The following is a 23,234-nucleotide window of genomic DNA, read 5'->3' as shown; positions in this document are numbered from 1 at the left end:
CTCAATGTCAAGAAGACAAAGATTCTCACCACTGGACCAATCAGTAGCATCAGGGTGGATGGCGAAGAGATTGAGATTGTTCACAGCTTCAGTTTGCTTGGCTCCACGGTCAACACTCTTGGCACCAGCAGCCAGGAAATAAAAAAAACGTATTGCAATGGGAAAGTCGGCTGTTAGGGACCTCTCTAAAGTACTCAAGAGCAACAGTGTCTCTCTGGAGATTAAGGTATGCCTGATAACAGGCCATGGTTTTTGCAATCACTTGTTATGCATCAGAGAGTTGGACAATGACTAGGGAGAATAGAAGGAGAATTGACGCCTTTGAGCTGTGTGTGGTGCTGGAGAAGAGTACTGAATGTACCATGACTGCCAAGAAAACAAATAGAGTCATCCTGGAGAGGATTAAACCAGGCTTCTCCTTGGAGGCAAGGATTCTGGGGCTTCGTCTGACATACTTTGGACATGTTGTAAGGAGAGACAGGTCCTTGGAGAGGGACATCATGCTGGGTAGAGTAGAGGGACAGCGCAGGAGGGGAAGACCCTCTAAGAGGTGGATTGATTCGGTGACTGGGGTAATCGGGATGGGAGTGTCAGAGGCAATGCGATTGGCACAGGATAGAGCAGGGTTTAGGGCTGTTGTACATAGGGTCGCTATGAGTCACAAACGACTCGACAGCACATTACCACAACAACAGATTGATCTTACCCCATATTTTCTTAAATATCTTCTAGGATTTTGAAGACTATTGAAACACTTTATTGATTTTATGTGAATACGTATATATATTTTTTTTCCCAATTTCTCTTTATTGAGTAAAATTATACCATGTGTATTCATTGTTTTTGCTATTGTAACAAATTACCAGAGTCTCAGCTGATCAAAGCAGTTCCTGTTGTCGCCTTGGAGTGCTGGTGGCCAGTAGTCTGCCCCCGTGCTTGCCAGGCAAAGGTCTGGTCCTGTCTGGGTGCTAAGGGGCAGGTCCTTCTGTTTGCCCCAGCGGCAAGCCAGCCTTTCTTGTTCCATGTCCGTCTTGTCTTTTTGGTGCAGTCCCTCCCTGCCTCTGTAGTTTCATGCACACTTTGTTTTTTTAAACAACTGAAGTTGGTCAGTATCATTTGAGCGATCTCTGTGTGGGACCTGGGTTTGAAAGCTCCTGAATGTAGACAGTGGATTTGATTTTTCATGGTGCCTTTAGATTCCGGTAACTCACTCAGTGTATGGCAAAAGAGAGATTTTTACCATTATAGGCATGTTTTATCTGTTTTGGTGTATCTCCTAGATTATAGTATATTTACCTTGAAATTTGCTCCTCATTTTTGTTATTATAATTACTCTTATAATAGTTATTATTTATTGAATAATGACTGTAACAGGCTCTGTGCTAAATAATACATGCTGCTTATCTCGTTTTTATAACTTTTTGAGGGAAGTATTGCTGTTTATCCTTTCACTACAAATTAGGAAAATGAATTCAGCTGGTTAAAAAAAGCCAATGAACACATGCTCATCCAGGTGTGTCGGAGCCTGGGTTTGATCTCAGCCCCAATGGCACCTGCTCAGTTTTCAGAGGCTGCAAATTGCACAAGATTGCTGGGCTTTCTCCTTTGGAATGCTGGTGGCTTTGAGTCGTGTGCCTGTGGGTTCGCAGTGCAGCTCCTTACCGTGCTCCGAGTGCTCTCTGCAGTTGGAGTGGTTAGAAACTCAGAGGATCTAATGTTTCTTTAATGCACAGAAGTGGACCAGGCACCTCGGTACCCACAGTGCAGAACATAAACGCTGGGGCCTCTTCACCCTCCGGTGCTGGGCGCTGCCCCATCAGTGTCAGCTGATGGCCATCCTGTGTGACAGTGCCGCAAAGCCCTGCAGTCTGCATGGCTGTCATCTCCTTAGGATCCCATAGCCGGATGTCTCTCCTGTGGAGAACCACGAATGTGTGGATAGCACCTGGAGGCTTAACCGCTGTGCCACCAGCACACCATGTCTACTTTATGTAGAGAGAAACCAGAAGTGAAGTGCATACCGTAATGACTGGTGTGTGGTGTTCTAGCCATTTCTGGAACCTCACTGGGCACCTTCACTACAGCCAGGCAGGATGGTGGGCAGTCTCCTCTCATGTGATTTCGTGCCTCTGAAAACTTGCTAGAAGTTCAATTGTGAGTTGATTCTAACTTGATGGCAGCATCTGCCAGTCAGGAGAGATGGGCAGTCTTCTCCCATGTGTTGTGCATCGGGCCAGTCAACTGGGAAATTAATTGACCACTCTACTCCCGTCACCTGCAGATCCATTAGAGTGGAAGGCGGCTATGTTGTTACGACTTGATGGAAAAGAGCCTGAGTTTTTGCCAATTTGTTTCTCTAAATTTGCCTTTTTTTACACAAATTTTCAATTTAGGAATGTGTGGGCTTAAAAACTTTCAAAGTGTTCCTATTGGGTTTTTGTAAGGATGCTTTAAGATACAGTGAATTTCAGATCTGTTGTTCACGGGTTTGTTATGAGTCGTAGATGACTCGATGGCACATGACAATAACATTAAAAAATTGAGCATTTTGAGTTTTCACTAACTCAGGCTATTTTTTTCCTCCCCTTTATGTAAAAGAATTCTTTTTAAAGCTCACTTTGCACAGCCAGAACTCCAGAAGGGACGCACTGTGATGTTAGGATGGTCTGGATGTTTGGGTTTGGTAGTACTTCATTTTGGAGAGCACTGCATTCCTCCTCATTCCCCTTCATCTTTCTTGGGATCGGCATGGACAGAAATAGGATGCCCCAGCTAATTGTCCTCATGTCCTAGTGCCTCTGTGGACCCTCTGGTTCCTCGGACCTTCACACCTCCCAACTAGCCACCTGCAGATAGCTTTTGGTCCCCATTCTTCTGGAGCAGAGGAAGGAGAGCAAATAATGTGCATGGCATTGGATCAGATGAGGGTGAGAACTGTTAAAAGGAATATATGATTAGGTATTATTTGCATGACAGCGGTCCAGAATAAGAGCAGCATAGCAGAGTGGACTGGGGAGCCCGGAGGAAATTGTACAACAATGAAGGAACTTTTTTTCAATGAGAAAAGCTAACTGGAGGGGGTGGGTAGGAAGGAAAATGTGTGACAAGCAATGAACGGGAATCCAAGTTCTCTATAAACTTTTGTTAAAATCTCAGTTTTATAAAGGAATCGTAGCTGACTGTGGGAAAGACAGCTCGTTGCCTCTGGAGCAGCAGCTTCCTTTGCCTTGAGGGCTCAGAAGTGAATGGTGCCGAGCTGTAGTTACAGACCATTGAGACCAGAGATTCTGTAAAAGAATCCAGATCAAATGGAGTAAAATATGAAACAGAACTTAAAATTCTCATGTATTGTGGTCTTTCTGGAAGCATGATGGCTGGACAGATCTCTGAAAGAATCATCTTAAAACCTTAAACCAAAATATTCTGTGAAGTCTTCTTAAAATCAAGTGTTACTTTAGCTTAAATACTGAAGACTGCTTTGGGCGTTATTCTCTTGTAAGATCTATTCATGTGGGATCAAATTCACTGTGACGACCTGAAAGTCTAACTGGGGACCGGGACTTCAGGAACAGTGAGTTGATGTTAGTGAATGACAAGAGTGGAGACTCAGGTGTAACCAGCACCTTCACAGTGTACGTGTACAATTTGTTGTTGTTACTTCTGCTGTTTATATTTTCGAGAACAACAAATAAATTGCAAGTAGCCCCCTTGTTATGAAGGGGTCTTCTCCCAACAATTTTATTGTGTCAGTACTGGGTAAATTGATTACCTCATTTCTTTGTTAGTTTCAACTACCATTGCCTTTTATTACTGGTCTCTATAAATCTGATCTTTTTCTGTGGGAGTTAGTGTGATAAGCACAGGGTCAGGTTACACCTTGCAACACTGTATCCAGTCCATACCACTAACAGTAAGATGGACAATAACACCCTGCAACACTGTATCCAGTCAATATTACTAACAGTGAGATGAATAACAAAGGCAAAAAACTAAAAAAAAAAAACAAAAACAAAAACACACAAACAAAAACAATAAAACACAAACCCAAAAAAGAAGTCCCTAAGTAGGGACTTACTGTAGTAGGAACATCCATTAAGTTGAGGCTACCTGTGGCTTTCAAAAATAGAAATGTGTCTATGTGTGAGTTTGTGTTGACACCTTAGGTGGATGGTGTATTATTAATATAGGTAGTTTTGCTAAATGTATTCTATTTATCAGATCTTTACATCTTTATTGTGATTTATTACACAGATCAACTGAAATTTGATTAAAGCTGCTATTTATTATTCAAATAAGGTGTTAATTTGCCCAGAGAAACAAAGATTTTTTAAAAGTTTAAATCCTTAATCTTACAAATCTTTCTTCACCTTCCTTCAGATGTAACTGGATTACCTGCAGGGTTTTAATAATAGCCATATAATATTTGTTGTTGTTATGTGTTGTTAAGTTGCCTGCAACTCATAGTGACCCTCTGTACAACAGCTTTGATCCCTGCTCTGTCCTGAGCCAACCTTAAAAATATGGGACCCTTCATGCATTTGCTTGTCATCAAGCTCACCTCACCTTTGCTGCATGCTACATGTATTGCGTAAGTGGCCACATTTGATTCTCTGAAAATTCTTTCAGGTGTTGCTTTGTTCATTTTTCAGCTGAGGATACTAGATATCTAGGAAGGTGCATATATGGTCCTCCACTTCCCACGGCTCCTCCATAGCACAGCGACAACCCGCTGCCCTTCCCTTGGCCCTCACTCTCCTCCCCCTGTGCTTGGTCCTCCTCTGTGAGTGCAGCACTAGGTGCACTGGAGTGTGGCGGCAGCGTTTCTGGTCAGAGGGCCTCCTGTTCTTACTTTTGTCAGATAGCCTCTACTGCCTTGTTTTGGTAAATGGTGGCCTCTGGGCTTTTTTTCCTGCTTCTCCAGCTGTAATTAACTGCAAGTCACGTCGTTTGGGTCGTTTGAGTCTCCCTGAGTAAGCTCTCTGCAGCTGTTTGGGGTGAGGGTGTCTAGAGAGAAGAGAACAAGGTGGACAGAGGAGAGAGCGGAAGTGTCCGCCACCTCGGTGGCTGTTACAGATCGTCTCAGCACTGTCCTGGAGTTTGTGTCTGTTTATCCGTGCCTTGGATCGGCAGCTCTTGGTCCCCTGCAGTGCCCTCCGAGCACATCTGCAGAGATCCCCTGGGCAGTGTGGACCAGGCACTCCAGGATGGCTTGTTCTCCAGGCCCGGCCTCCATCGGCTTCCCACAGGAAGCAGTGCCACCACTTTTTGAGTTGTCATATTTATGTTGTTGTTGTTGTGTGTCATTGAGTTGCCTGCAATCCATAGCTACCCTATGTACAGCAGCTCTGAAGCCTCCCCTGTCCTGAGCCAGTCTCACTGACTCTGACACACCAGCCCCATTGCCCTAGTTCCTATGTCAGTCCATCTCATCTGGGGTCTTCCTCTCTTGCGCTGTCCCTCCACCCTTCTGAATGTGAAGTCCTTCTCCAAGGACTGGTCCCTTCTGGCCACATGCCTGTAGTATGTGAGACCGAGCTTCAAAATCCTAGCCTCCAAGGAGAAACTTGGTCTCACCCTCTCCAAGTTAGACCTATAGTCTAAGAATCTTCTCCAGAACCACAAAGATATCGGTTCTTCTTCTGTCATCTTTAGTCATTGTCCAGCTCTCTGATGCATAACAAATAATTGTGAAGATCATGGCCTGGATTTGGTGCACCTTAGCTTCTAGACTGACGTTGCTTTTCAGCACTCTGGAGAGGTCCCTGATAGAAAATTTTCCCATTGCAGCTTGTCTTTTGATTTCCTGACTGCTGGTGTTAAGAGTGTTGATTGTGGAGCCGAGCAAGCTGAAATTTGAAGAAAATATTTTCGTTTTCCTCCTCTGTCCAGTCTCCCCTTTACCCAGGTTTTGGCCTCTGCAGGTTTTACTGTAAACAGTGAATCCTGGTGCCCTAGTCTACAGGGAGTTGTGCTGTTTGTCTGGTGGTTTGAATCTAGCTTGGCTCTGTGGAAACTGGCAAGCTCTCCAAGTATAGTGGACAGCGTGGAAACCCAGTGGAGGGTGGGCTGTGAGAGAATTCCAGCTCATGTTGACGAGACACTGCGTTCAGGCACTGTATCCCTGGCTGGGGTGGGGCGGGCGCCAGAGCTCACGTGTGACTGGCACTTTCAGAACAAATCCTGCTGCTGCCTCACTCCTCTGTGCAGCTGTGGTAGCAGCGTGGCTCCACGTGGCCACCGTGTGGCCAGTGCCGGCTGATGTCCACTCCTGGATCCGATCCTTCGTCCTCTGCATGGGCAACAGGCAGGGCCGAGGGGGCAGCCCTGGCTCTGAGGTGCACCCGACAACCCTTGTTCTGTGTTTATTACCCCCCATCTCATTTGATAGGTCTCTCTCGATGTCTTCCTGGACTGCAGGTGAAGTCCTCCCATGGTGACAGAACCAGAGGGTGTTTTGGTAGAGGTGAGAGTCAGAAAAACACTTTCAAAATGAGAAATCAAAATAGCACATTCTTTCTGAAAAGTGAAAATCTGCAGGAAGTGAATATTATGGCCAGCCTGCACTTTTGGCAGCAAAGATAGTTTTCAGTGGTGCTGTTTCAGGCAGTTAGAGATCCTCAGATGTCCTTGATAGGCCGTCATTTCACCAGATTAAACTGGCAGGAGGCTTGACTTATTAGTGTTTGAAGTTCTTCTTTGGTTTCTTGAGACGCTGGCCAGCAGGCTACCCTAACCTGGTGAGCTCTGCTGGGCCTGGGCCTTCCCCTCCAGCCCTCCCGTCAGCTTCCTGGTGATAAGTTGCTGGGACGTCTAGCAGTCTACTTGAATTGACTGTCTCTCAAACTCATGTCCACCTCAAGCCAGTTCAGTTTTTCTCAGGCCAAAAACTATGATTTCTTTTTTGACCCCTTTTGTACAGACCCTGCATTTAATCTGTATGGGAATGCATTTGGCTCTAATTACAAATATATATCCTGAATGTGGCTGGTTCTCCTGCTTGGCTGCCAGCGCTTGTACAAGCCAGGGACTTCACTGCCTGGATCATTGCAGGTGGATAATGGCTCTCCATCTCTCTGTCCCCCCCCCCCCCGCCCCTCCCACCGCCTCCTGCTAGTTCTGTCTCCTGGTCTGTTCTGAAACAGCGTAGCCCAAATGGTCACCACTGAAAGCCAGTCAGACTGTGCCCCTCTGAGGATCAGTGTCCACCATGGCTGCTTTTCTTGCTTAGAATGAAAAATGAGAGCGTGCTGGGAACCTTGAGAGAGTGCCCACTGCCCTGTGGTCTGCCCTCCTCTCCGTCCTCCACGTCCCACTGCCCAGGAGCCCTCTCCACTTCTCTCCTCCTGGTTTCTGGGCTGGGACCTTGTTCCTTGATTCACTTGCACCCCTAGTCTTGCATGTTCCTTACTGAGAAGAAATCCCTCCCAGGGATTTTTTAGAACTGATCCTCCAGATCCCACCAACCCACTGCCTTGAGGTCACAGGGACGCTGCAGGACAGTGGACTGCCACATGAGGCTTCCAGAGCTGTGATCGTACGGAAGCGCGTGTGGACTCAGCACTGTCTTTCCTGTTAACAGCCCAGCGCTGGCCCTGGTCCACCCAGGGCTCCCTGCTATTACCATGTGGTTCTGGTTCACAGACTGTGTCCTAGTGTGTGGCCATTATGTCTCCCACGTGGCAGTATCTCTTGAAAGGATGTTTTCTTTAGACTTTGTTCTCATTCGTTGCTTACCTCTCACGTGCAGATGAAGAAATTGGAAATTGCATACTTATTTCCCAGAGCCCCGGTAGTGGGTAGTTAAGTGTTGGGCTACTCACCGAAAGGTTGACAATTCAGACACACCAGTTGCTCCTAGATGAGCAATGAAGCAGTTTCTTCTCATTGTGATTTACTACCTGAGTCTGGGGTTTGGGTGGTAGGGGATGGTGTCCCTGTGAGGCAGAGCTGACCCAAAGGCTCTGAGTCAGTGGTCGGGGGTGGGTGAGAGCGTCCCTCTGAGGTAGAGCTGACCTGAAGGCCCTGGGTCGGTGTGTGTGTGTGTGTGTGTGTGTGTGTGTGTGTGTGTGTGTGTGGTGTAGGGTTCCCGTGACCTGAAGGCCCTGGGTGGGGGTGGGAAGGTGGGGGTACTTGGGGAGGACGGCCCTCGTGAGGCAGAGCTGACCTAAGGCCCTGGGTCGGGTTTGGCACTTCTTTTGGAGCCTCGGAGGCATAATGAGTTAAGATGGTCAGTTCAATGAAAGGTCAGCAGTTCAAATCCCCAGTGCTCTGAGAACAGGGCCTGAGGCCCATGTCCTGTGGGGATTTCAACTCTGGAGCCTTCAGGGCCTGCAGGGACTCTTAGACTCTACAAGAATTTGTTATTGTTTGTTTGGTTTGGTGCTGCTTTTAAGAAAAGTTTAATTTCCCAAAGGAAAATGTCTTTGTTTACTTCTACATGGTAAGGAATAAACATTTTTGTGTGAATATAATTGAGCTGTACTTCAGTATTACATGGTTTTCTTTTTGCACATTGCTTGCTGTCATGAGAACAGGACGTTCTTGTAAACGCTCCGCGATGTGGACCGTGAGCAGCTGCTGGCCTGGCGCTCTGGCCGGGCCCCGCGCGGGCTCCATGCGGTGTCTGAGGGCATTGCTTCCAACTCAGACATTTTAATTAATAAAATTTCTTTGTATTAAAATTGGGCTGTGATTTCCAAATTCAGATTTTGTAAATTATACTTGGCCATGTAAATAAGCTGTGCTTTGCAACTTTGGGGTTTTAACCTTCGCTCTTTGCTATTAGCTTTATGTTTTTTTAATTATAAGATAATAGAGGACAGTAGGGAAGTTATGACTTAAGTGGAAAGTTATTATTACTGAATTATTTTTGAGGGAAATGAAAAATATTTATTTTATTCAGCTGAAGTAGAAGCAAATACGGACTGTGTTCAACTGTTGTTTTTGCTGAGTATTAGTACCATCGTGGTCCGATTCCTTTCCCACGTTCACAGTTGATGCTGCAGTCAGTCCTTTAACACTGTAAAGCGTGCCAGGCCCAGGTTGCTGTTACCTGCGAACAGAAAAGAATTAATGTTCTTTTCCTCTGATACAAGTACATTACTGTAATCATCAACTTGTAATCATTTTAAAAAGACATCTATTATTTTACGTTCTAAAGTTAAATTCCGTAACATCACATGGAAAGAACCAAGTGGACCAGAGAGGAGAGTGCAGGGCCCTTCCAGCTTTCCCCGACTGCTCTTTCCTCCGCTCCTGCCGCGGCGTCCATGGGGTGACACTGCTTGGCTGCTCCACTTGTCCATTTGTGCAAACACGTCCAGATGAATTCAGTGTTTAATGTTAAGAATCTTATCACATGCCAATTTGATTTGTAGCCCTTCATATCATAGAATGCTAATTAAAATAATATTTTTGCATATGTCATGCCTTTCATGTACATATGCAAATAGATTCTGTTGCCTTTCAGCTATTAGTAATTAACTTTATGAAGGACAGCTGTAATACATAATTAACGAAACTGTTTGCAAGCCCTTTTACACTGAAAGTTACAACAGTAAAAAAATTTTCCTCCTTATCAAGAGAGCTGTTTTAGCCTGATGTTTGTGACTGATAACTAAATTGTTTTAAATACTCGCATGACATAATTCAATTGATGCAGCGCTGTGATCAGCTGAGCGGTGTGCTGGCGTCTCTTTCCTCCCATTTCACATTTATGTCAGTGGAATTGAATTAACTCAGCTGATTTGTGTGTAAAATAAGAGAGGATGTCAGGTAATGCTTTTTGTTTGTTTTATTTATTGATATCTTCTTGGCATTTAAATACATTTTTTCCCACTACAGACACAATAAACATTTATATCATTTAAAAAAAACCCTCCTTCAGATTATTAGCATGTTTTAAGAAAGCTTCATGAAAGCTGTTCATTTTCACTTTTATAGTCACTTAAATATTTAATAAAATGACATTTTCTCAAACTCATTTAATGATTGAAGTCAGGACATTGAGGGGTGGCCTTTTCCCTTTCCCAGGGGACAGTGCACACAGTCCCTGTTGCAGTGCCATGTGGCCCTTTCCCATCCTTCCAGGTAACGCTGTGGAGAGGGCCTGCTCTGGGGGTGTGGCCTTTCCTGGGGACAGTCCTTGCTTCGGTGAGGTGTGGCCTCTCTTCCCAGGGGACACTGTGGACAGTGGCTCAAGGACTAAAGCTGTGGTCTGGCGTGGACCCTCAGAGTGTACCCAGACAGACAGTGCCCTGCCTCAGGATAGGCCGTCTTTCTCCAGTGTGTTCTTGGCATCCACTTACTCTGTTTGCAGGCTGTTGGGCCCCTCTGTTAAGTGCAGGCTGTGTTGGTTTTCAAATTTGTTCTGCCACAGCACACTCGTCTGTTAGCCCTCTGACTCGTTATAAATATGTCGAGCAGCGTCTTTGTCGGATATGTAATTCCTTTTGTTACTTTCTCTTGTTTTAGGGTGGCTTTTGTCATGAAGAAGCACTTGAACACTCATTTACTTGGCAAACACGGAGTCGGCACCCCGAAAGAAAGGTGAGTGATGCTTGAGGGAGACCCTTCCCCTCCCTGTCTTCCAGGCACTAGAGCACTTGCCCGTGCCGTACTTGACGTGTGTCTTATGCACAGGCAGCTGCCCCACGGGAACGGAGTGTCATGTTTTCATTTTAAGTCTTTATAAAAAAGTTTGAAAGAACTTTGTGAACTTTTAAATTTTTGGATTTGAAAAATTGAAAAATATCAGTAAGGTTATATTTGAGACTCATGACCTCTAAACATCTGTAAGAATGTGCTAAAATAAACATGTGACTTAACTCTTTCCCCTTTATTCTTATTTTTCATCTTTAAAATAACATTTTTTAGAAAGGTTTTACTTTTTAAAGGAAAATACACAACAATGAATGAAGGTCCAACTTTTCTGTAAACTTTTGTTAAAATCGCAATAACAGAAAAAATGGAATAAAAATATTTTTATTGTTTTTTTAAAAACCCAAAAAACATCTGTGTCATCCTCAGAATACCACCCCAGTTGCCATGTCATTAAAAATAACATTACAGTTACTATGTCATCAACAGCCAGGTTTCCTTTTTCCTTGCCTACTGTGTCATAATTAGCTTCATCACCTAGACTTAATTATATTAGGTGAGGTGAGATACAGTAATGGCAGCTCCCAGGTGAGGGTGGCCACTTCTGGGCCTTCAGGCCTGCAGGTGTGTGCCTGACTCAGCCCTGGCTTTCGCTCTGACGTTGGCACTGGTTCACCTTTCCCCAGGTCTTGTGACTGCAGCGCAGGACGCCCCCAGCTTTCTGGAGGTGCTGACTTGGAGAGCCTTCAGATGCCTGCAGTGCTCTTCTAGCGCTACTGCTCCCAAGCATGAGAGCTCCTCACCTGTGTTTCTAAGTGTTCATTTGCCTTTTTCAAATGTACGGCGCACTCACCTTCGCTGTCTGTGCACAAGGATTTGGGGTGAAATGGTGACGCGCCCTTGACTGAGACGGTGCGTGAGAATGGGCTGTCCCCTGCCTGGTGTTTCTCAGTAGCTGTGCCGGACTGTCTAACTTAGGCACCTGCTCTTTACCGTTCCTGACTAGCAGTTCATGTGCACAACAACCAGGACAGATCCTCAGGTGATGCTTCCTGGAACCTGGGGACTGACAAGAGAACAGACAGCTGTGTCTGCGAGAGGTTGCAAAGTGTTCCTTTGAGGGGAGGGTGATGAGACTTCATTTCACGTCCCTTGGGCATGTTGTTAAGAGGGACCAGTCCTTGGAAAAGGATCCGAGGCTTCAGAGAGAGAGAGCCCGTGAAGGAGATGAAGACTTTCCCGCGGTGATGGACCAGGGGCTGACGTGCGGCAGAGGTGATGAGGACTGTGCTGATGAGATAAGCTTCAGATCTGCCATTCAGACGGTCACTAGCGGTTGTAGTTAGGTTGGCACTAACTAACATGTGGGATCTTGGCCAGTCTGGTGCCCACAGAGGGCCACCTTAACTGGTCTATTAAAGAGACTCCGGTAATGGCTAGGCCACATGGGTGACCACAGTCAACTATCCCCAGGTGGGCTTTCCCCATTCATCCTTGATGCCTTGGTCCAGCCACACAAGGTGGGGGGTGATGACAGGAGATGTAAGATACTGACTGGACAAGACTGGACCCTGGTGGCCTGACTGTTCCCATGATGATGGATGGGGAGGGGAGAGGGCAGTGAGCTTTGTGGGGCTTCAGCAGCTCAGTACTGAGAGTATGGGCAGGGTTTACTCAGAGAGGCAGGCAGGAAGTGGTGGGTCCCAGATCGGTGCCCTCGTGGTGCCTTCGTGAGTGCTGCCGTGCTGACAGAGTGGTGGGGAAGGTGCCGTGAACCCCTGGGATATACCTGGACACCCGAGGGGTGGTGCATTGTAAAAGGGCAGTCACTCATCTCAAACACAGGTCAAGCCCAGATTCTCGCCTAATGCAGACTTCCCAGGATGATGACCTGATCGTTGGTGCCCTAACCGTGTTGATTGATGAAGAGTGGCAGTGTTTAATTTATGATTGTAGATAAAATATATGTGCTGAACATGTCATGAATCCATCATTCTTAAAAGTTCAAAGTTAGAATGTTTAAAATTTGGAGCTTGTCAGATTTTTTTTCATGAGCTTTAAAAAATGGAAACAAAACTTGGTTTTAATTATTATGCTTAATTTGCATTTACATGCATTATCTTATTTAATCACTGGGTGACCTTATCAGGGGGCATTATTATTCAAATTTTATAGCTCTGAAAATCCAGGAAAATGCAATAATATGCCAATGTCTCATAGGTACTAAATGTTAGAACTGCTGTTTTGCTGACTGGAATTCTGATGCCTTTTAGTACTTAGTATTTTGTTATTCAGAGAGAATCTATAACATCTAGACACATAAGGCTTTTATCATAAGATACTTTTGGACAAAAATAAAACAATCTAGATTGGAAAACTGTTCTCAGGTGTACCTCAAGCCAGTCCAGTGTCCCTTGGTGTCCAAGGGTAGCCGGCTCAGGACCGCTGTGGGGAACAGAGCCTGGGTGTTGAAGTCCCTGGTGGAAGATGGTGCCGGTGTGCTAGAACCTGCCCACATACCCAGTGGATGTCATTGCTGGGTGACATCTGACGCCTGGTACTGTGTACACAGGGTGTCTGTAGTCCCCCAGGAGCCCCTTGGCCTTTGAGGGGCTTCTCTGACCACTTCCTTACCTCCCACCCTGTCTCACTTGCATTATGTTTTTGATTCATAGTTGGTTAAATCCACGGATTCAGGACTCGAGGACAGTTGTGACTGTCAGCATTTGGAGCTCATAAGCATTCTTTTGTTTTCTCTTGGGGGGGGTTGTAGAAATGGGAAGTCTGTGTTCACTTTGTTTCCTGCCACACACTGAGGTGAGAGGGCCAGCCCCCAGGCACTCTTGGGTTGCTGCTTTCCTTCACTGCCAAACACAGGAACATTTCTTCCCCTTGCTACAGGCTTCCGAAGACAAGCACTAGAAGGCAGGGCGAGAAGTGATTGCTCTCTGAGTAAGGTAAAGTCTTCTTCAGGCCCTGAACAGGAGTCTCAGATCAGGACATTGTATTTTCTGAAATATCACCTTAGGGGTGTGCAGGGCTCCAGAGTTCACTGAGAGGGAAAATCCTTTTCCAGTTAAAAATCCATTGTTCCCTAATCCTTGTTGGCTTTTCCGCCTCCTTCTCTGTAGTGTTCTGTCACTGTGGAGACATCATGGGTGGAATGGCAGGGCCAGCACAGTGCTGGTACTGACCAGTCCCTGTCCCTAGCTGCTTGTGGCTGAAGCTGTAGTAGCCTAAGACCACCCCGTAGGTGTGGCCCAGTCCCATCCCTCCACATTTGCCTCCTCCCTGGGGGTGGGGGAGGTTTGATGTCTTTAATGGTTTAGGAAGCAAAGAAACTCTTTATCAGCAGATTGAACCATCACTTTGGGCATAACCATTCTCTAAATTAAGTTAAGCATTTTTTTCTTACCTATTTAAAACATTAATGCCTTGGCTATAATTTTGCAAGCTTGCTATATTTTAATTTCTCCAGGACAGTATAATCGGTTTACTTTTTTATGTTTTGAATTTGATTCTCCACTTGTATGCATTGCATATTATATCAAATAGCACTAGAAGGTAGCTAAATAGGCTGCGACAATTAAATTAATAATGCATTTCATTTGTGAGTACTTAGCCTTGTGGTTTGACTGATACATGCAAAAATGAGAATTTATTAAAATAAATTCATATATACTTGTACCATAAACTTTCACTCTCTAGTAAGTTTTGTCAGCATGACTGTTGTTAGAATTAGAAAACAAAATAATTTTAAATACATTTCTGAGATTCCACAGTGGGCTTAACCTTTTCTGGAATAAATAATGTAAAAAAAGTCACTCCACTAAAATCTTCCAAAAAGAATACAGCATAATTTTAAGAGGAAATAAGTAAAATTACATTGCAAATAATTACAAAATCACATTTCTGCACAATGTATTGCATCAGGTGTTTGTCTCTAGTGTTCAGTCTTAGCATGTCATGTGTCCAATTTTCCTCTTCACATTTCCTGCTGGGTGGCTCAGGGCTGAGTGTGACATCTGCCTCTAGCAAGCAGGAGAACTCGCTAGGGCAGGTGGTATTTCCTGTTCTGCTCCTATGTGCAGTTTCATCTTCTTCCTTTGTAGGGAAGTCATGTTTCAGATAAGAGGTAAATTTTAATAAATGTATATAAATCTAAGCTCACTCGATCTAAGGGCAATCTTTCAGGACCCATGCCTAGGGTAGAGCTGGTATTCTGAGAGGACGTGGTATCTGGGGGCACTATTGCTGAGATTCTGGAAGTTCTGTTCGAAATTTTCTTTTTTTTTCCCCTGTTGATTTTTGTATGGTCATGTCATGCAGTACCCCTTACGCCTTCCCCAGTCCCTACTGGTTTCCTGGGTGTTGATTCATTGTCAGAATGCTTGCTCCTGAGGTCTGCTGAACAGCCAGTCCTGGGGCCAGAAGGGAGAGTCCCCAGCCTGCATCCTTAGGCCTTGCTGGCGAGGTTTAGGTGCATTGCCCTGACTGTACAGAGCACCGGGACTTGCAACTTGAAGCAAAGTTATTGTGTTAGCAGAAGAGGAGTTCAAGGGCATATGTCACAGGGGAAAAAGCCTTTTTCATACCTTTTAGGTAATCTTTAAATTCAAGCCAGCAAATATTATTGAATGTTCATGTCTATATCTCGAGCATTTAAATCAATATGTGATACGGTCCTTGTTCTTTGGAAATGTTCCCTGGTGTGCAGTGAATGCTGTATGAAAAGAGAGAATTTCCCAGGACTGCAAAAGTTCTCAGATGGGAAGCCGCTGATCTTACTGAAGATCCTGTGAAAGAAGCTCATAAGGGTTTTTTAAAATAATTCACTCGATTGTTCTTTCAGTAGCAGAAACACTTGCTATGCATTTGAGAGCTGAGCAGTGAATAAGGATGACAGAAGAATTGATGCCTTTGGACTATGGTGTTGGAGAAGAGCACTGAATATCCGATGGACTACCAAAAGAACACATGGATATGTCTTGGAGAAAGGGCAGCCAAAGGGCTTCTTGGAGGCAGATTTGACAAAACTTCATCTCACATAATTTGGAGAGGCTCTCCTTGGAGAGGGACATCGTGCTTGGAAATGAGGACGGTCGGTGAAAGACAAGCAGACCCTCAACCAGAAGGACTAACACAGTGACTGCTGCTCTAGACTGAAGTGTGTCAGAACTGAGGACGGCACAGGACACGACAGGGTTCAGATCTGTCCATAGGCTCGCCGTGAGTTGTACTCAGCTCATCGACACCTAACAAGGGCAACGCCACCACCGTCCATGCTCCAGACTCGTAGGTGATTTGTAAAGTTTGAAGAGACCAAGTCTGTTGTCATGGGCCTGTGATTTGCAGGCTGGGGGATGGTGAGGAGGAGAGACACATGACAGCCACATGGGAGCATGGGAGGCTCTGATGAGATTGAGGTTGGGTGGGTTTTCTCAAGTGCCTGGGAGGAATGCTGCTTCCAGGCTGACGGTCCATGAGGAAGGCTCCATCCCAGGGCACGTTCCAAGGTCCTCTGTGGGCTGTGAGGGCTGCCGCTGGTTTCTTTCCTGTGGTGTGACCTGAGCATAGAGTCACAAGGAGCATGGGGCAGGGCAGGTGTGATTGAGTGACGTGTGCTTTGTTGAGAATGGTAATAATGACAGTATTTCGTTGTGGACAGTTGTGAGGACGTTTGAGCTGAACTGAAAGGACCTCGCATCTTAGGGCCTGTTTCCTTAGCTGCTGTGGTTCCTTGGGCCCTTGTGGTTGGGCCAGAGGTGCTGGTGGCCATGGTGAAGAAGAGTACTGCACCCTGGTCATAGCTGAGGTCTTGTGATGGTCACGCTGGAGCTTTGTTCCCTTCTCCTACTTCCTGGGGTTTCCCCACTGCTAGACAGATGGAAGCAGAGCGCACCTCCAGGTGAGGCTCCTCCGCCTCAGGGTGATTTTTCAGGCTGGCCTCTGTCTGGTCTCCATGCGTACCTGTCCCTTCTGTTCCCTAGAACACATGTGCAGTCCTCTGCCTCTCCCGGGCCAAGGTCAAGTCAGATTATTTCTTGTAAGTCCTAGTCTCAGGCCCTTGGTTCCTGTGAGCCATTCTTGATTATTCAATCTCAATTGGGTCATCTTTTAAACTCAAATTTCTATGTTACATTGAAGAATAGAAATGTGTACTTTCTTATGGGTGTGTACAGATTTCTGCTGCCTAAATGAGATCCCGAGAGCTCTAATAATACCGAGGCACATTGTCGCTATACTGTCTTGTAATACACGTTCAACTAGATATTGCCGATAATCTTTAGTAGAATGAAGTATTTTTGTTCTTTTGCCCTTTCTTTCGTACTTATATGAAGAGAAATGAAAATTGAATCCTGTGTCGATACTAAACTATGCCTTTTCTAATATGAAAATTCCAATTTGCATTTACATGTAAACATACCATCACTGTCCATTGTGACAAATTGTTAAGGAGTTATGTGCCATCCTTTAGTTTAATAATTCACACAGTTCTTGGATGTAACAATACATGCTGGTTCGAGTTTTTAAAGCCAGCAAATAAATTTTCTATAGCAATCAATAAAAAGAGATTCCATATTTGAAATATAGGAAGTGTCCCCTGGTGGCTGGTATATTTTTAGCTCTTCTGTTAATTTTAGAATATTGGATTTATATATCTGGAGTCTGACTGAAATATACGTTAAGCTCTTATTTTTGCTTTCCAGTCTGTGCCAGCATTGAAAAGAACAAAGACTTATATGTCCCCTGCAGCCTTCAGTTATGCTTAGAGTATTGAATAGACCATGGACGGCCAGGAGAGCAAACAGTTTTGTCCTGAAGAGGGTCACATCAGGTTGCTCCTTGGAGGCAAGGATATTGAGGCTTTGCCCAACATACTTTAGGCATGTTTCAAGGAGAGACTAGTCCTTGGAGAGGGACATCATTCTTGGACGGAGCAAGAGAGGAAGACCTTTGATAAGACGGATTGATTCAGTGACTAGGATAATTGGGATAGGTGTGGCAGAGACAGTAAAGTTTGCACAGGATAGAGCAGGATTCAGGGCTATTGTCCATAGGGTCACTATGAATCGCAAGTGATGACACGTAACAACAACAGCAACATCTTGATACAGTTTGATCACATAGCACAGACTGTGTGTGTGTGTGTGTGTGTGTGTGTGTGTGTGTGTGTGTGTGTGTGTGAGAGAGAGAGAGAGAGATAGAGAGAGAGAGATTGATTGTTTGATTTGTAATTAGAATTAGCCAGCTGGACTCAGTTTAGAAGATCCCAGTTTTGTTGGCAACATCCAAACCATCATAGTCAAGAACAAGTTGAACCATAGGCCTTCTTCTCTCCATCAGGCCTAATTAGCATGTTGAGCTTGGCCACATCAATGCCATCACACTTCTTTACAGCTTGTTTGATTTGGTGCTTGTTGGCCTTGACATCACAATGAACTCAAGTGTGTTACCTTCTATCTTCTTCATGGCTGACTCAGTGGTCAGGGGAAACTTGATGATGACATAGTGGTCAAGCTTCTTTCTCCTAGGGGCACTCTTCTAGGGGTATTTGGGCTGCCTTTGGAGGCTCAGCGTCTTAGGCCACTGGAAGGTGGGCGACGTGTGAATCTTTTTTTGTGCCTGTGGATGCCCTTCAGGATGCCTTCTTGGCCTTTAACACCTTTGCTTTGGCATTGGTGTTGGGAGGGACAGGGGGAGCCTTTGCTCGGCACCATCTTCTTAGGTAGTCCCTCACAGACCTTTGTGAGAGGTTCTTTATTTCCTGATGACTTAGTAGTTCATTACCAAGGTCTGAGATGATAATTATTCCTGAGCAATTTTCAGGAAAGTCCTACCCCTTCTGAATTTATGTTTGTAAAGGAACATCCTTTCAACATATGAGAAACAGATACTTGCATGAGAGGAAAAGTAAGATGCTTATGCAACTCGCAACTCATTACTGTTCCTGTCTTTGCATTCCCCTCGTCTCCCCATTTTCTTGGTTCTGGAATGAGGTCCATTAAAAAAAAAAAAAAAAAAAAAAGAACAAACACGTCCTCTCTTTAAACATTCATTTGCTCAGAGAGTAGGAAAGTGACAGAGACCATTTGTCCTCTCAGCCAGTCTGGGTTCCCTTTCAGCATGATTGTGGTGCTCATGGTCATGCTAGGGTCAGAGTCACCAGAGACCACCCACGCTCTGTCAGTGTTTGAGAAACCCTCCTTGTCTGGAGGCCACCCTTCCTGTGGGCACTTCTCAGTTATCCAGGTCTTTCGTTCATAGAGTTGCTATGAGTCATATATGACTTGAAGGCACTTAACCACCACCATCACCAACAACAATGAAAGAGCTGTGTTGGCCTAGTGGATAGAAAGTTATGCTACCAAGTCAAAAGTGGGTGATTTTAATCTGCAACCCTCAGGCCTGATTTTAATTGTTTTTGGTCAGACATTCTTCAGTGGTGTAGCACTGGTCTGTCCACTTGCTGTACAGAGGTAACTCGTGGTTGCTGTGATGCTGAACACTGTGATACTGATGTGTCACATGTGATAATGGTTACCTATGGTGGACAGTGTTTGTTGGAGCTCCCCAATGCAAACAACCTTGGAAGCAGGAGTGGCATCCATTTCCAAAATAGCTTGCCTCTGGAAACTCTATGAATGTGGAGAAATGAGGAACGTTATACAAGTGTTCAGGTTTTTCATTCATAGGGTCGCTGTGAGTCGTCTGTGGCTCACTGGCACTTAACAACAACAATAATTTATTTATCATGTTTTCAGTTTGTCATTTTCTCCATTTCCTTTACTTCCTTCTATTTTCCTTTAATACTTTGAACATCTTTAAAACAGCTTGTTTAAAGTCATCCTGCAAATACAGTGTGTGGGCTTCTGCCAGCGTGGTTTCTCTACCTTTAATGAACCGTCTTGCTGAACATGATGTGAAAGTTAGTATCTCCTTAGTTTGACATGTATGAAATAAAGACTTAATAGTATCTATTATTTCACAAGTCAACCTAATTCTGTTGAGAAAAGATTACAGCAGAAGATGTCAATATAAATATTGGCTTTTCAAGGAATCACCCATACCTATGGAGTTCTAATTCAGCTGAGCTTATGTGTTTATGAATAATAATTTCCTAACATAGTATTTGGAAGTAAATGTAATCCAGAGGATATTGGTCAAGGGAGAAAAAGAGATGCTCTGGGGCCTGCTCTGTTTTCCTGCTGACAGGAATGCACACACACCCCTTCTTACAGACCAGATGGTTCTGTGTGGAATCTGTGAAACTCGAACACCAACCACCAGACTGTCAAGTGGGTTCCAGCCCCGTGTCCCTCCAGGACTCCGCGTCTCTGAGTGAGGACACTGGCCCTTTTGGCGCCAGCATGGCTGGTGGGTGTGAGCTGCCGATCTTCTGCTTAACAGCACTTGGGATGCACCTCATACCAAAACCGCACACGTGTGGTAACGTCCTCCCTTAAATCTCCACTCAGTTAATCGTCCTTGACTGTTGAGAAGGCTGTTGTACTCAGCACATTCTATTTCCTTTTTACATTATTTACTATTTTCCCCCCAAATATTGGTATCATATCCCTGTACTAGGTCTGTTTTCAGGATGTGGCTTTGTGTTCTTCTGTCTTTGTCTTTCAAGGGCTGACTGACTCTCAGAAAATATGTAGGGACACAACATAAATATTTCTTCATACTTTTCTTTGACAGAGGCCTTCCTAGCCACTGTTTCCATTCATGTTACTGCAGAGGTCATGCAGAAGGGCCTGGTGGTGCCTGAGCCGGGCCCAGTGTTGTTCGCTGAGTGCACGTGTGCCTGCTGTTCGCGATGCTGAGGGCGGGCTCCTCTTCGTCCGCTCACAGAGTTGTGCTTTTAAAGTTATTTTTTAAATTACAGAAATGGTACTCAAAATGATTTCTTGCAGATAGGATTCTTCTTGCCTTGTGTTAGGAATGTTTACTTACTAAGGGCTAAAGCACATCTGTACTGATTCATTTCCCCCCCTTTTTTCCTGCTGATTGATTTTTTTATGCTTCTGTGGTAAAGGGAGATAACAAATGAGATGCTGCTGGACAAGCATAAGCTAGAATTCTTAGTTAAGCTCAAAAGACAGTGACAGTCCCTCTCTCTACATTGCCACTGAATTTTAGTATTTCAAATGCTTTTGTCCCTTTTAAATTTTAATTATGCAATAATAGTATGTTGTTGTTATCGTGTGCCATCAAGTCACTCGTAACCCATAGTGACCTGATTGCAACAGCTCTGAACCCTGCTCAATCCTGAATCAACCGCGTTGTCTCTGACACACCTACCCCCATTACTACAGTCCCTGAGTTAATCCCTCCCATCCAGGGTCTTCCCATCTTGCACTGTCTCTCCAGCCTCCCAGGTATGATGTCCCTCTCCAAGGACTGGTCCCTCCTTGCAGCATGCCCCAAATAATATCAGATGGAGCTTCAGAATCCTTGCCTCCACGGAGCCATCTGGTTTTACCCTCTCCAGGACAAATCTGTCCGTTCTCCTAGTAGTCCATGGTATAGTCAATACTCTTTATCTAGCACCACTCAAAGGCATGGATTCTCCTTCTATCATTCTTAGTTATTGTCCAGCTTTCTGACACGTAACAAGTAATTGCAAAGACGATGGCCTGGATCAGGTGTACCTTAGTTTCTAAACTGATGTTGTTGGTCTTCCGTACTCTGGAGATGTCTCTGACAGTGCCAGTGCAATTCGTCTTTTGATTTCCTAACTGCTGACAACAAGAGCGTTGATTGTGGAGCTGAGCAAACTGAAGTTGTTAACAATCTCAATCTCTTCTCTATCTATCATGATACTGCATATTGGCCCAGTAGTAAGAATCTTTGTGACTTTTTTTTTCTGTTGAGCGTCAATCCATACTGAAGTCTGCAGTCCTTGACCTTCTGCAGCAAATGCCTGAGGTCCTCCTCAGTTTCAGCAAGCTTGGTTGTGTCATCGTTATAACACAGGTTGTTGATGAGTCATCCCCCGAAACTTCACGCCACATTTCTCCTTGCTCCCATTTTTACATCAGTTAAAATGGGGCTGACTAATTGCTAAAATTCAGGCTTTTAAAATAGATTCCCCCCCTTTTCCATACTGTTGTTTTATATAATAATACATCTTGTGGAAGAAGGAAGAATGAACCCAGTGATTTTAACTTTTGTTATTAATACTGGCAATATCAACAATGTATGAATATTATACAAAGCTTACATTTATAGGTTGTTAGGTTAAAATAATCTTCTTTATTTTCCTAGTACCAACTCTTTCCTTTTTAAAAAAAATTTATTCTGATTTACATTGTCTTTCACAAAAGAGCCTTTCCATTTCCTTCACCCCACCCACCTACTGAACTGTGCAACCCTGTGATTAACATCCTCCCCTCCCCATCCTCACCCCTCTGTTTCCACCGTCACCCCGCCCTGGATCCTCATACCATTTTACAATAATGTTTTGTACTGTGTTTGTGCTTGTGGGACTGAGGTAGTTCACTCAGCATAATGTTCTCTAGTCCCTTCCACGTTAGGTAGTAATTTACAAAATCATTGCTCCTGTGTGCTGCGTAGTATTCCATTGTGTGAATGTACCACAACTTGTCAATCCATTCTTTTGTGGCTGGATATCTGGGCAGTTTCCGTGTTCTTGCGATGGTGAATAATGCTGCAGTGAACATTGCTGTACAAGTCTCCATTTGAGCCTCAGTTCTCATTTTCTTGGGGTATATTCCAAGCATTGGAATAGCTGGGTCATATGAAATTTTTATGTTTAGTTTTTTAAGGAAGTGCCAAACTGCCTTCCAGAGTGGTTGTACCGTTGTACAATCCCACCAACAATGTATAAGAGTTCCTATCTCACCACATCCCCTCCAACATGTATTCCTTGCTGCCCTGTTAAACTTTACCTCTGCTACTGGACTGTGATGGTGGTTTTGATTTGCATCTCTCTTACTGCCAGTGATTTTGAGCATTTCTTCATATGTCTGTTGGCCATTTTAATATCTTCCTCTGGGAAAATTTTTTCCATGTCTTTTGCCCATTTTGTAATTGGGTTATCAGTCCTTTTCTTGTGGAGGCCCAAGAATATGATATAAACTTTTGTTATACACCCCCATGATACATCTTCAAGGATATGTACATGTACAGCCAAGCACTATCAATAAGAGTGCATCTGAATTCCAAAATCAATCTTCATAATAGTCTATGTGTTTCCTACTGCCAAAGGGGCCCTTTAGAGTAGTGAGAGAAGATCTTCACCCTGAAACCCACAGCGTCCCTTTTCAGCAGGAAGTAGCTAAGAGAATACGCCGTCCCCTTTTCCTTATGACTCAGGGTGAAGTCTCTCTCAGGGAGGAGTGATAGGGAATGGCAAAGGATACACTGACAAAGAAGATTAATCAGAACTGGCTTTGACAAGCACTGTGGCATTTGGACAAGAACAAACTGGGAGGAGGGTAGAGAGAATAGTGCAACAATGAATGAGTGGAAGCCCAAAATCTCTGTAAATGCTTATGAAAATTAATAAAATATAATTATAGAAAAACAAACAAACAAACAAACTTTTGTTATGAGCCTCTTCTGTGAGATGATATTGCCAAACAAAGACAAAGCAATTCTGTAGA

The 23,234-nt window shown here is 44.4% G+C and overlaps 1 protein-coding gene across 1 annotated transcript in view; it reads left to right on the top strand.

Annotated features, from left to right (window-relative positions):
- The window catches only part of ZNF407 (zinc finger protein 407), a 368,528-nt gene that overhangs the window by 120,529 nt on the left and 224,765 nt on the right, over positions 1 to 23,234 (top strand). The window contains exon 3 of the mRNA XM_006897250.1: positions 10,474 to 10,548. Within this exon, the coding sequence (XP_006897312.1) occupies positions 10,474 to 10,548 (75 nt within the window). The remainder of the gene's footprint in view (positions 1 to 10,473; positions 10,549 to 23,234) is intronic.

This window comes from Elephantulus edwardii, unplaced genomic scaffold (genome assembly GCF_000299155.1).
Source record: "Elephantulus edwardii isolate Elephantulus edwardi_28Jun2011 unplaced genomic scaffold, EleEdw1.0 scaffold00207, whole genome shotgun sequence".
Taxonomy (NCBI): Eukaryota; Metazoa; Chordata; class Mammalia; order Macroscelidea; family Macroscelididae; genus Elephantulus; species Elephantulus edwardii.
Note: the sequence above shows the minus strand (reverse complement) of the source record. Positions and strands in the feature narration are given on the sequence as shown.